The 13444-nt window shown below is 44.7% G+C and overlaps 2 protein-coding genes across 3 annotated transcripts in view; both read left to right on the top strand.

The window, feature by feature from the left end:
- Positions 1–13444, top strand: part of LOC114601981 (cytochrome P450 2A13-like) — a 65485-nt gene that overhangs the window by 42308 nt on the left and 9733 nt on the right. Inside the window, exons 1-2 of one of the 2 annotated variants that reach the window (XM_028739656.2) lie at positions 12558–12868; positions 13100–13332. In XM_028739656.2, coding sequence (XP_028595489.2) covers positions 13153–13332 — 180 coding nt within the window. In that variant the 5' untranslated portion in view covers positions 12558–12868; positions 13100–13152. Of the gene's footprint in view, positions 1–12557; positions 12869–13099; positions 13333–13444 lie in introns of those variants that run through there. The other variant, XM_077932366.1, reaches the window with a different exon arrangement.
- LOC114603165 (cytochrome P450 2A13-like) lies at positions 1161–10659 on the top strand. Its single transcript, XM_077932372.1, has 9 exons — positions 1161–1426; positions 3805–3967; positions 4669–4818; positions 5866–6026; positions 7043–7219; positions 9219–9360; positions 9469–9656; positions 10180–10321; positions 10413–10659. The coding sequence occupies exons 1-9, from the start codon at positions 1247–1249 to the stop codon at positions 10592–10594; spliced, it is 1485 nt and encodes a 494-aa protein (XP_077788498.1). The 5' UTR covers positions 1161–1246; the 3' UTR covers positions 10595–10659.

The raw sequence follows: 13444 nt of genomic DNA, 5'->3' as shown, positions 1-13444 counted from the left end.
AGAGGGCTTTTCTGAAATGTGCAAAAACTCCCTGTAGTGTCATGAGAGAGAGAAAATGGTCTATGCACTTTCTCCATGACATGCATAAATTTGTAAAATTGTATCAGGTCCACTCTTACTATTTCTCTAAACTAAAAAGGCTGCAACCTTCATCATAACGGAGTTGCTCAAACCCCTTGATCATCTTGGTCGTCCTTTCCTGAGTCTTTTCCCAACTCTAAAATGTCCCTTTTCAGGTGAGCTTATGAGAACTGCACACTAACGTTCTCTGTCCACTGGAACAAGCCCTCAGCCTAACCGTCCCAGTGCTATTTCTGTTCAAATGCCCCAGTCTCCGAGTGTTCTGGAAAACTGATCTCTCAAGAGCATGTGCTTGACATGACAACCTCCCTAGCCATGCCTTTTTGAAGGCTATGCAGCAAAAATCAAGGCAGGCCTTATGTTTTTAATACCAAATCGTATTTCTCCCCATAATGCCCAATTGGCCACGTTGTGCCTGATAAAGAGTCCTGCTGGACTCGGAGGCTTGCGCAGTTTTTTGTGACATTCTGGGTTGGCCCCAATAAAGGGACTTTGAGGGTTTTCAAGGTAAAAGTGGCCATGCCTGCATATGTCACCACCCCTTTTCAATGCTTGGCTTATTTGATGAGCTTCTCCCTGAGAAAACTTCGTGTGTGTGTGTGTGTGTGTGTGTGTGTGTGTGTGGTTGACAAATGGTGCTGCATTCCTCCTGTGAAATAAATGGTATGCTTTCCCCTGTCTGTTCCTACTCTGCTTACACCTTTGGTGGTGACTGCCACAATGCAGTTTATGTGGGGCTGCCCTTGAATTTGATTATGGGATACTGTCTCTATCATTCACTCTCTGGACTACTCTATTACTGCTGCAGTGACCCCTTTGCAGCCTCTTTCTCAGCTGCTCTCCTCCTAGTCTTACACCAGCAGTGACCTGGTCAAATGAAACAGACTTCTGAGAAACGTGGTGAGAGAATTGTGCTTGACTCTGGAACTCCCTGAAGCTCCCTTGGAGGTGCAAAGGTGGCAGGCAACTCCCTGTCACCACTATCTGTCCTTGAAAGACTTAAATAAGACCCTGAGCAGAGAGTAAACAAGTTGCACAATTTCAAGGAGGGGGTTCTTCCAAAGGTATGTAAGAGGCTCAACTCAGGCTCCGCAGGTATTTTCTCTTCCCAGCTGGTGAGCAACACATTGCCTGCAGAGCTCCACAGGCCACCTGCAACCTCCCCATGGATCCCCTCGGAGCAGCAACCCTTTTCCTGGTCATCTGCCTCTTTTGCCTGACGGTCCTCTCAACATGGCGGCAGATGCACCGCAAAAGCCAGATGCCACCTGGACCAACTCCCCTCCCCTTCATCGGAAACCTGCTCCAAGTCAACACAAGTGACATATACCGTTCTCTCATGAAGGTAACTTCAGTTTCAGTTATCCACTCTCTGCTTTGTTATTATCAAATCGCTTTTATATACTGATGCTGAATGAAGATCACTCCATACAATCTGCCCAACCACCCTTCTCTCTCTCTCTCTCTCTCTCTCTCTCCCCCCCCCCCCACTTGACTCATCATCTCTTCATAATTCTCCTTCCACCACATTCTCCAGCTTTTGATTCTCTCTCTGAGGTATATGAGGTGTTGGGGAGAAGCAGTATACCTGGTGGGGGACACAGCATGTTCCTTTGGGGTTGTTAATTCCCCCTCCCCTCCATGGCTCCGAGAAGCTGAGACCTTCAGGGCTAGGGTGGTATAGAAAATATAATAATAACATAACATAACATAACATAACATAACATAACATAACATAAAACAACAACATAACATAACATAACAACATAACATAACATAACATAACATAACATAACAACATAACATAACATAACATAACATATAACATAACATAACATAACATCACAACACAACACAACACAACACCACAACACAACACAACACAACACAACACAACACAACATCATAACATAACATCATAACATAACATCATAACATAACATAACATCATAACATAACATAACATAACATAACATAACATAACATAACATAACAACATAACATAACATAAAACATAACATAACATAACATAACATAACATAACATAACATATAATAATTAGAAGCTGTCAGCATGTGACAGTGGCCAGACCCCAGAAAACTCACCAGCTAAAACAGGTGAAGGGATCCAATGGGTTGCAAACCCTCAGTGAGTTAGGGAGGTGCCTTGTATGCAATGATGGGCTGCAGCAGACAGAGACCAACAGCAGGTCCAACAGTCAAGAAAGCAGTTTCTGCATGAAGGGAGAAATGGGAGCAGAAGGGGCTCATCAACCTGAGAAGGTAGACAATCTAGGAGAACTCTGATCCTAAACCTCCTCTGCTTCACGGTTACACTCATTCATAGAATCATAGAATCATAGAGTTGGAAGAGACCACAAGGGCCATGGAGTCCAACCCCCTGCCAAGCAGGAAACACCATCAGAGCACTCCTGACATATGGTTGTCAAGCCTCTGCTTAAAGACCTCCAAAGAAGGAGACTCCACCACACTCCTTGGCAGCAAATTCCACTGTCGAACAGCTCTTACTGTCAGGAAGTTCTTCCTAATGTTTAGGTGGAATCTTCTTTCTTGTAGTTTGGATCCATTGCTCCGTGTCCGCTTCTCCCTCGTCTATATGACATCCTTTTATATATTTGAACATGGCTATCATATCACCCCTTAACCTCCTCTTCTCCAGGCTAAACATGCCCAGCTCCCTTAGCCGTTCCTCATAAGGCATCGTTTCCAGGCCTTTGACCATTTTGGTTGCCCTCATCTGGACACGTTCCAGTTTGTCAGTGTCCTTCTTGAACTGTGGTGCCCAGAACTGGACACAGTACTCCAGGTGAGGTCTGACCAGAGCAGAATACAGTGGCACTATTACTTCCCTTGATCTAGATGCTATACTCCTATTGATGCAGCCCAGAATTGCATTGGCTTTTTTAGCTGCCGCGTCACACTGTTGGCTCATGTCAAGTTTGTGGTCAACCAAGACTCCTAGATCCTTTTCACATGTACTGCTCTCAAGTCAGGTGTCCCCCATCTTGTATTTGTGCCTCTCATTTTTTTTGCCCAAGTGCAATACTTTACATTTCTCCCTGTTAAAGTTCATCTTGTTTGTTTTGGCCCAGTTCTCTAATCTGTCAAGGTCGTTTCGAAGTGTGATCCTGTTAAGAGGGAGATGGTAAAAGCACAACTTCAGGCAATACCAATGAGATGGAAACATGGAAGGTGCCTAAAGAAGCCAGGGTGGCTATCTAAAGAACTTTTAACTGAGTTAAGTTTAAAAAAGGATGTGTACAAAAAATGGAAAAGGGGGGAACCACCAAAGAGGAATTCAAACAAATAGCCAGCACGTGTAGACACAAAGTCAGAAAAGCTAAAGCACTGAATGAACTCAGGCTTGCTAGAGAGGTTAAAAGCAACAAAAAAAGGCTTTTATGGGTATGTCCGTAGCAAAAGGAAGAACAAAGAAACAGTGGGGTCACTTCTGCTTCATGGAAAGTGGGAATGGAGGGAAATGCCAATAGCTGATAGCCACAATGGATCTGCGTTGCCTCCGCAGTTGGAGGAAACCAGATTCTGGAAACCACACGGGGGAGAGCGGTCTTTTGTTCAGGTCCAGCTTGAAGGTTTCCCATAATGGGCATCTGGTTGGTCACTCTGAAAAGAGGATACTTGACTCTAGATGTGCCCCCTTTTAACCTGACCAGCAGGCTCACCTTGTGTTCTGTTTTCACAGATTCATGAGAAATATGGTCCTGTCTACACCATCCACTTAGGCCCTCGCCGTGCTGTGGTCTTGTGTGGATACGATGCCGTGAAGGAGGCCCTGGTGGATCAGGCTGAAGAGTTCAGGGGCCGTGGAGAGCAAGCCACGTTTGACTGGCTTTTCCAGGGTTACGGTCAGTCTCTTCTTGGGCAATTCTTGCCCAGAGCACATGATTACTGGCATTTATAAGGCACCTTTTAGCAAGCTTAGCACCGGAAAGTCTCAATGGTGGTTCTGTGCCGTGGATTATTGTTATATCCATTTTAGGTAAAGGTAAAGGGACCCCTGACCATTAGTCCAGTCGCTCATCTCGCTTTATTGGCCGAGGGAGCTGGCGTACAGCTTCCGGGTCATGTGGCCAGCATGACTAAGCCGCTTCTGGCGAACCAGAGCAGCGCATGGAAACCAGAGTGGTACCTATTTATCTACTTGCACTTTGACGTGCTTTCGAACTGCTAGGTTGGCAGGAGCAGGGACCAAGCAACGGGAGCTCACCCCGTTGCGGGGATTCGAACAACCAACCTTCTGATCAGCAAGTCCTAGGCTCTGTGGGTTGACCCACAGCGCCACCCACGTCCCCTTATATCCATTTTACTGAGGAGGTAAATGAGCCAAAGAGTCTCTCTCCCTCTATAATAATAATAATAATAATAATAATAACAATAAAACCCCACATCATATCTTAGGCTGTTCTCCCAAATTCTGAACTTTAAAACTGTAGAAGATTGGAAAATGAAGGGTGGATATCTCTATCACTGTGTGTTTTCAGCCACATTCCCACCGAGTGCACCTTCTCCTGTTCCTCCTTCCCTTTACTCCTCCTTTGCTTCTCAGGGGTTGCCTTCTGTAACTGGGAACGGGCCAAACCGCTACGCCGATTCTCCATCACGACACTGAGGGATTTTGGGATGGGAAAGAGATCCATCGAAGAGCGCATCCTGGAGGAGACCCACTTCCTGCTGGAATCCCTGAGGGCAACAAAAAGTGAGCTCAGTTTTGGTTTCTTCAAGAAATGTGGCATAGTTATAGATGGGTGGCAGGTTGAGAGGAGTTCCCTACCAGGACAGACTTTGCTCAGGTGCTCAAGATATCGATTCTTTAAAACATATTTTGTTGCACTGTGCAAAATATGAGCAAGCCAGGGCTGAACTGATATTACCCTTGCCAGTGTGGTGTAGTGGTTAAGAGCGATAGACTCGTAATCTGGTGAACCGGGTTCGCGTCCCCGCTCCTCCACATGCAGCTGCTGGGTGACCTTGGGCTAGTCACACTTCTCTGAATTCTCTCAGCCCCACTCACCTCACAGAGTGTTTGTTGTGGGGGAGGAAGGGAAAGGAGAATGTTAGCCGCTTTGAGACTCCTTAGGGTAGTGATAAAGTGGGATATCAAATCCAAACACTTCTTCTTCTTCTTGCTGGTACCTTTCCTGGGAAAATCAGAGGCTCGCTATGTCAGGTTCCTATTGGAAGACTGGACAAATGCTAGAACATTAGCAGTGGTGAAGTTTTTATCAGTGGTTGCAACAACCAATGATCCCTATCTTTAAGTCGGAACAAAATGCTTGTTTAACCTGGAGATAGGCTGTTTGAATTTTGCATTGCTGTGTAATGATTTATTGGGTCTCTGGACCATAATAAAGATTGATATGATATGATATGATATGATATGATATGATATGATATGATGATATGATATATGATATGATATGATATGATGATATGATATGATATGATGATATGATATGATATGATTGAAACTGTTGACGGTTAACTGAGAATTTGAATGCTGATAAACTGAATCTTTTGGTTTAATTTTGATGATGTTCCATGAGTTGTTACAGAAAGTAGTAATTGTGGTTTTTATGCGTATACTCTTCTAATTAATATTCTGTAAGCCACCTTGAGAGCTTTAGTTGAATGGTGAGGGAGAAACAGGCAGAAGAAAGAAAACACCATTAAAGACTGAATTGATTTGCAAAGGGTAGTCTTGACTTGCTCCAGGGCTGAGTGACTTGGGGGTCTCTCTTTCTAGGTGAACCCTTTGACCCCACCTATGTCCTGAGCCGCTCAGTGTCCAACATCATCAGCTCCATCACCTTTGGCAACCGCTTTGAATATGAAGATCAGGAGTTTCTCTCCATGCTGCGCGTTATGCTGGAAACCTTCCAGTTTACTTCCACATCTTGGGGACAGGTAAATTGGAGGGGAAGTGGAGGACTTATTTGTGAATAATGCAATTTCTCTTAATTTACTCAAGGCATGGTATGCAGGACAGCCACCACTGTCACTACCCCAAAGACCAGCAGTGGTGAAGAAACAGGGTTAGAAGCTGCAGCATCACCAACTAAGGACCTAGATCACATTCAGGAGTCTGAGTGAGCCTGGCCAACAAAAGCCAATATTACAATCTTCCATAGCAGCAGAAACTAAGTTCTTCACAAGTGGGCAGAACCTGGGAGAAGCTTAAAAATGGTTTTGATATTTGTTGAAGCAAGCGTCTCACTCTGAGCTCTCCATGGTGCTGCAACTCCTGTTCTACCTTGCTCTTTGGTCAGGCTCAGCCCGGAGCAAGTTTACAATGTTGCTTCAACCAGAGCGATTCTCAGATTGAGAAACTGAAGCTGCTTGCTTTGTAAGCAATTCCTCCCCACCATTCTTCCTCCAAATTGCCTTCCTTGTCAGTCAGAGAGGACAAGTCAGGCCCTGAGGTTTTGTCCGTGACAAGTTTATGGCTTACTCAGCACCAAGTTATATCTGGGTGGAGTCAGGAGTACCTTCTGTTTACAATGTTTACAATGTTGCTTCAACCTGAGATAATTCCAGATTGAGATATTGAGGCTGCTGGCTTTGTAAGCAATTCCGCCACACACCCTGATTTTCCCTCCAAATTGCCTTCCTTGTCCCTCAAAGATGGGAAGTAAGGCCCTGAGGTTGTGTCTGTGACAAATTCATAGCTTAGTCAGCACCAAGTTCTGTCTGGGTGGAGTGAGGAGTTCCCTCTGTCTGTTCTTCTTGGAGTGACACTTCTCCAGTCTCCCTTCTTTTAAGCCTCCTGTTTTCCCAAACCTTCCATGATAACGAGGAACCAAGGGAGGGAGGAACTCCTGCTTCTGCCTGCCCCCAAAATCCATCTCAACTTACTTTGTTCAATATCTGTTCTCTCTCTTCCTCCTGATAACTCTGGATTCCTCCAAACCCGACACACACAGCTCTACGAGATGTTCTCAGGCATCATGAAGCACCTGCCTGGCCCACAAGATAAAACCTTCAAGAAGCTGTTGGGCCTGAAGGAATTCATTAAAAGGAAGGTAAAAGAAAACAAGGAGACCCTGGACCCCAACAATCCTCGGGATTTCATTGACTGCTTCCTAGTGAAAATGCAGCAGGTAAGATTATGTTATTCTAGTTACTACGATCAATTTCTGTGTAAGGAAACTTTATAGACTTTCTTTCTTTCTTTCTTTCTTTCTTTCTTTCTTTCTTTCTTTCTTTCTTTCTTTCTTTCTTTCTTTCTTAATAAATCTTTATTGAATTAAAATACAAATATATACACATGCATATATACATACATACAGATCAAACAAAAATATTAAGAAGAAAAGAGAGATAAAAAGGAAGAAAACACACCGAAAAAAGAAATTTGCATTATTATATAATCGTTCGTTAAATTTTTAAATAAGAGACTTCCAATTCTTCTCATTGTACTTGTATTGTTATTTACATTTAACGCACAGCCTTCTTTTGCCCTAATTTATCTTCCTGTACTCTGGTAAATTAGCATTTACACATTGTGTTTTACAAGGATCAATTTAATTCTGCAAGGAGCTTGTTACTTGTACAGTGTGTATTTAAGTAATCATTGAATATTTTCCACTCTTTGTATACTTTCTGATTGTAAAGCCATCTTACTGTCCCCGTCATCTTTGCCAGTTGTAGGTATTCAATTTTAAGAGTCTGCCTTTCTGTTATCGTGGGTACTGTTTCATTTTTCCAATTTCTTACCATTTATATTCTGGCTGCTGTAGTTCCATACATAAACATGAGGAGATTTCACCCCTCCCATATCCAAGAATCTGCTGAGGAGTCTGCTGATTCTCCAGAGAGGAGGAGGCCTGTTCTGCTCTCTACTTATTCTGCTCCAGCACCACATCAAAGAGTCAGTCAGTCAGTGTGTCGGAGAGAGAGAGTGTTAGAGAGAGATTGTGTGTTTAGATAAGGTTGCTGCTAAGAGCAGCTGCAGACACTCAGTGCGGTTCAGCATTCATTTATGCTTAGACCTACTTAGCTCTGTATATAGTTGTATTATAGTTGTAGTTATAGAATAAAGAAGATATTCTACAGAGCTGCTCTCCGAGTTGTTTATATACTCTGCTAGACTCTGCTGTACTCTGCTGTGCGACGACTGTCTTCTTGTGGGAGTGAATCCGGTGCTCACAACTCTAAGCTGTGAGTCCACAGCACTTTGACCTGTTCCTGTCCAGAAGGTGGTCTCTGGAAGTGCTACCCCAGCTCGCCTAGCCCAGTCGGGCTGAAGTGGATGAGTCCAGTTTGTGGCACTGGCTCAAGGGTGATACTGACAAAACAACGGTCTTATATCTTTTCCGATTTCCAGTGTCATTATACCTAGGAGGAAGGCTTCTGGCTTTTTCCGAATGTAAATCTAAATAACATTTTTAATTCATTGTAAAATTTATCCCCAAATTCACGGATGACTGTGCAGTTCCACCACATGTGTAAGTATGACCCCGTCTCTTTTTTGCATCTCCAGCAGATTGGTGATCTGCCTTTATACATTTTCGCAAGTTTTGCTGGAGTGTGGTGCCATCTATAAATCATTTTCATTACCTTCTCCCTAAGCTTATAGCACACCAGGAATTTTAGGGATGGCTTTAAAAGAAGATTCGACACATTGATGAGGAGAGTTCTATTGAAGACTACTGGCCAGGATGGCTGTGCCCTGCTCTCCGCAGTTGGTTGCAACCATGCTTCTGAATACCAGTTGTTGGAAACCACGGGAGGGGAGAGGGCTGTGGTGCTTGAACCCTCCTTCCCAGTGGATCATCTGGTTGGCTGCTGTGAGAATAGGATGCTGGACTAGATGGGCCTGATTAAGCAGGCACTTCTCCTTTGCCTCTGTAACCTTTCTGCACAAAAGGACTATGTGACTCCTTCCTCCCACTACACCCAGCCATCTGTTTCCTACACAATCATTGGGCTGCTTTTCAGCACTCCACAACTGACCCTTCCCCTCATTGCATGACATGACTGCAGCTCAGCCAATCAGTAGGGGAGAGAGAGCTTCATAGATAGGAGGCAGCCAGATTGTAGCCTATCGCAAAATATAAGATGTGAAATATCCTCTTTCCTCATTTTTCTTCTTGCTAGGAAAAGGAAAACCCAAACTCAGAGTTCTTCCTAGAGAATCTAATTATGACAACCCTCAATATCTTCTTTGCTGGCACGGAAACAGTCAGCACCACCTTGCGCTACGGCTTTCTGCTTCTACTGAAATACCCGGAAATTGAAGGTGAATGCGGAAGTAGCTGTAAACGAGGGTGGAGAAATCTCTTTGTTTTTGCCAGTTATGAAGGTGCAAATGGACACTTTTAGTCACATCCTGCTGATTTCTCAACAGAGAAGATCCACGAAGAGATTGAACGCGTGATTGGCCTGAATCGCATTCCAAACATGGATGACCGTCCCCTGATGCCCTACACGGATGCTGTGATCCACGAGATCCAGAGATTCGCTGACATGCTCCCTTTGGGGTTAGCAAGACGTGTGACCCGTGATACCCAGTTCCGGGGATACACCATTCCCAAGGTATTTTGGTTTCACTCATTCCTGAGACTTATACTCCACCGTTCAGTACAATTTCCAGACATGTTTTGTGGGCTAACAAATTCCTCTGAGGCACCTCCGTCTCTGACCTGTCTGCCACCATCATTGTGGGGGGAACCAAGCAAATCCAAAATAAGACCTGAAGAGCCCAGCCAAATGACACGATGTTGGTTCCACATCTTCTAGTGCTACCTTCCCCAGAGGAGTAGTGGTGGTTATGGGGGTTAAAGGGGTTAATTCTAACCCTCTAAAAGCCATTTCCCCTTCCCCTTCTCATCAGGAAGAACTCTTTGAGGGTAAGAGCTTTGAGGCTGTGGAAAGGGCTCCCTCAGAAGGTGGTGGAATCTCTTTCCATCAAGGTTTTTCAACCGAGGTTGGATGGCCATCTGTCATGGATGTTTTAGTTGAGATCTCTTCATCACAAGTGGCTGCACTGGTTGGTCCACATGGTCCTTTCCAGCTCTACAATTCTATGGTTCTAAGATTCTCTCCCTCTCTTGGTCAGGGGACTGAAATCTTCCCTGTGCTTGGATCTGTGCTGAGAGACCCCAAATATTTTGCAAGGCCAGATGTGTTTGACCCCCAACATTTCCTGGATGAGAACGGGCAGTTCAAGAGGAATAAGGCTTTTATGCCATTCTCCGTCGGTGAGTGAGTCCTCTTCCCTTTCCAAGCCACTGCTGAGTCATGTCTAACAGCACCCTGAAAGCCTGTATTCACCTTCCTCCTCTTTCCTAGGGAAACGCTATTGCTTTGGGGAGCACCTCGCTCGGATGGAGCTCTTCCTCATCCTCACCAGCATCCTGCAGAACTTCCGCTTCAAATCTCCCGTCCCTCCTGAAAAGATCGACATCTCTCCCATGCTGGTTGGCTTTGCCACCCTTCCGCATTTTTATGAGATGTGTGCCATTCCCCTCTGAAGGTGGTCGGGTGTCTTGGAGAAGCAGAACCCCATCGTCACCAACCTTGGCCACCCAAAAGGAGACACACAAAAAACACACACACACACACACACACACACACAAACAAACAAGCAAACACAAACAAACAAACCTAATGTCCACATACCCATAATTTTAGCAATGGCATTGTTTAACATTTTCCCATTTTCTGGAATTACTTCTTTGTCTACATGTTTAGTATCTTGCTGCCTTATTTCTTGTGAATGTTCATTTTTCTGCTGCACCCCTAATTGAGGAAGCTGCAAGATCAAATATTTTGTCTTGGTTCTCTATTCTCTTCTTTTACCTGTACTTCTATTTATAAGGCATACCAGAATCACAGCTGTAAAAGCATCCCTCAAAATTCTAATGTCAGCTGCTGTTCCCATGTTGTGAATAAAGAGATCAGATATTTCACTTTGGAGCTGTCCTTCCACTCCACTTTCTTGTAGAACAGTTGACTCTACCCTCTATATTATGCCCCCTGACTATTGAACCTTATTGATCTATTCTATGCTCACAGAGGCATGAGCAGAAAGTTTAATTCAAATTCCCACCTTTGTTTCCTTCAAAGATGCAACTAGTCCTAGAGAAAGGATTATCGCTTACAAAGTATCTTTTATCCACTTCTCAACTATATGTTTATCTTCTTTATATCTAGCCAAAATATCAGGATGTATAGCCACCTGAGTCAGAGGAAGATAGGGCTGGGTCTCTTGCAAATTTCATGTAAAAGATTCAAACACATTTGCCACACTCCCCCTTTAAAAAAAGGGAAAGAAGAAGAAGCTCCTTCTCAACTGTGTTGTCTAAATTATTTGCGACTGTCCAAAATATCACATGTGATACTCTCTCTTGAATTATCAGATGGGAGATTCTTTGCAATGTGTGCTTCAAAGTTTGGGGAAAGTTGACTCAGGCACCCGACAGGCAGAAAAATAATATTGCATTTTCAGAATACCAACAGTCCAATTCTTCTTTGGTTAGTTGGCTAGGCTCCAAATGGGGATGGGCTCTTGTTCAGAACTGGGCTGTTCACATTTCTGAAGAAGGGAACTTTCTGGGCACATGAAGGAGTCTTCAAAGTCCAATACTCCTGCCAGGTGGTGGTGTGGTTGCTCAAGAGCAAACAGGCAAGACTCCAACCTGTCTTTTCCAGGCTTTATTATTAGTGCAAACTATTTACAGTGAGGGACGCGGGTGGCGCTGTGGGTAAAAGCCTCAGCGCCTAGGGCTTGCCGATCGAAAGGTCGGCGGTTCGAATCCCCGCGGCGGGGTGCGCTCCCGCTGCTCGGTCCCAGCGCCTGCCAACCTAGCAGTTCGAAAGCACCCCCGGGTGCAAGTAGATAAATAGGGACCGCTTACTAGCGGGAAGGTAAACGGTGTTTCCATGTGCGGCTCTGGCTCGCCAGAGCAGTGATGTCACGCTGGCCACGTGACCCGGAAGTGTCTCTGGACAGCGCTGGCCCCCGGCCTCTAGAGTGAGATGGGCGCACAACCCCAGAGTCTGTCAAGACTTATCCTTATTTTTTCTAAACATTGTTAAGTGAGCTTCCCCAAGTCTCCCCATCTGATTTTAATTTTACCTCATCTTTAGCAGTTTACATATATCATAATTTTTAACCATTTTTTAAATCACACTTACTTTTACCATTATAATCTTCACATGTTATCCCTTGCAAATAATACTATTTTAAAATACACTATCTTCTACTTCTAACCCTACAGCCTATATCCACTTCCAAAGCTATTCTAAGATTGAAATAATAACATATTTTTTTCAAATATTCTTTAAACTTCTTCCACCGTCTCTTCTCTCTGGTCCCGGAGTCTCCCAGTCAGTTCGGCAAGTTCCATATACGGTAGTCCATCCATCTTCGAACATCTGATTGGCTGACACATGGAAGATGGAGCAAGCTTGTTTTCTCCGCTCTGGAGGGCAGCTTCAAATTATGAGATCCCAACTAAACATTAGGAAGAACTTTCTAACAGCTTTCTAAGAGCTGTTCAACAGTGGAACAGACTCCCGTGAGAGGTGGTGGACTCTCTCTCCTTGGAGTTTTGTAAACAGATGTTGGAGGCCCATCGGTCAGGGATTCTGTGGCTGAGATTCCTGCATTGCAGGGGGTTGGACTAGATGACCCTTGAGATCCCTTCCAATTCTACAATTCAACGGTTCTATCTCTGCTGCTCTCCTCTTAGTCTTACACCAGCAGAGACCCTGTCAAATGATACAGAATTCTGAGAAATGAGGTGAGAGAATTGTGCTTGACTCCTTGAAGCTCCCGTGGTGGTGCAGACCTGGACAGGCAACTCCCTGTCTCCACTATCTGTCCATCTGAACTTTGCTCTGGAAGGTCTTCTCTTGACTTGAAAGAAGACCCTGAGCAGAGAGTAAACAGGTTGCACAATTTCAAAGAGGAGGTTCTTCCAAAGGTATGTAACAGGCTCAACTCGGACTGCGCGGGTATTTTCTCTTCCCAGCTGGTCAGCAACACATTGCCTGTAGAGCTCCACAGGCCACCCACAACCTCCCCATGGATCTCCTGGGAGCAGCGGCCCTTTTCCTGGTCATCTGCCTCTCTTGCCTGATGGTCCTCTCAACATGGCGGCAGATGCACCGCAAAAGCCAGATGCCGCCTGGACCAACTCCCCTCCCCTTCATCGGGAACCTGCTCCAAGTCAACACAAGTGATATGTACCGTTCACTCATGAAGGTAACTTTCTGTAACAGAGCTTGTCAAACTGTGTGTCACGACACATTAGTGTGTTGGCTGCAGTATGGAGATGTCTCTCCACTCCTCCTGGGGCTGGAAAGGGGTTAGTTTA

The sequence above is a fragment of the Podarcis muralis genome, chromosome 7, assembly GCF_964188315.1.
Source record: "Podarcis muralis chromosome 7, rPodMur119.hap1.1, whole genome shotgun sequence".
Lineage (NCBI taxonomy): Eukaryota > Metazoa > Chordata > Lepidosauria > Squamata > Lacertidae > Podarcis > Podarcis muralis.
This window is presented reverse-complemented; position numbering and strand designations above follow the sequence as displayed.

Excerpts from the sequence above, each read along its gene's own strand:
- LOC114603165 (XM_077932372.1), top strand. The coding sequence starts at position 1,247 with ATGGATCCCCTCGGAGCAGCAACCCTTTTCCTGGTCATCTGCCTCTTT. Across the intron at positions 4,819-5,865 it reads ATCCCTGAGGGCAACAAAAA|GTGAACCCTTTGACCCCACC; the intron begins GTGAGCTCAGTT and ends CTCTCTTTCTAG. Across the intron at positions 10,322-10,412 it reads TTTTATGCCATTCTCCGTCG|GGAAACGCTATTGCTTTGGG; the intron begins GTGAGTGAGTCC and ends CCTCTTTCCTAG.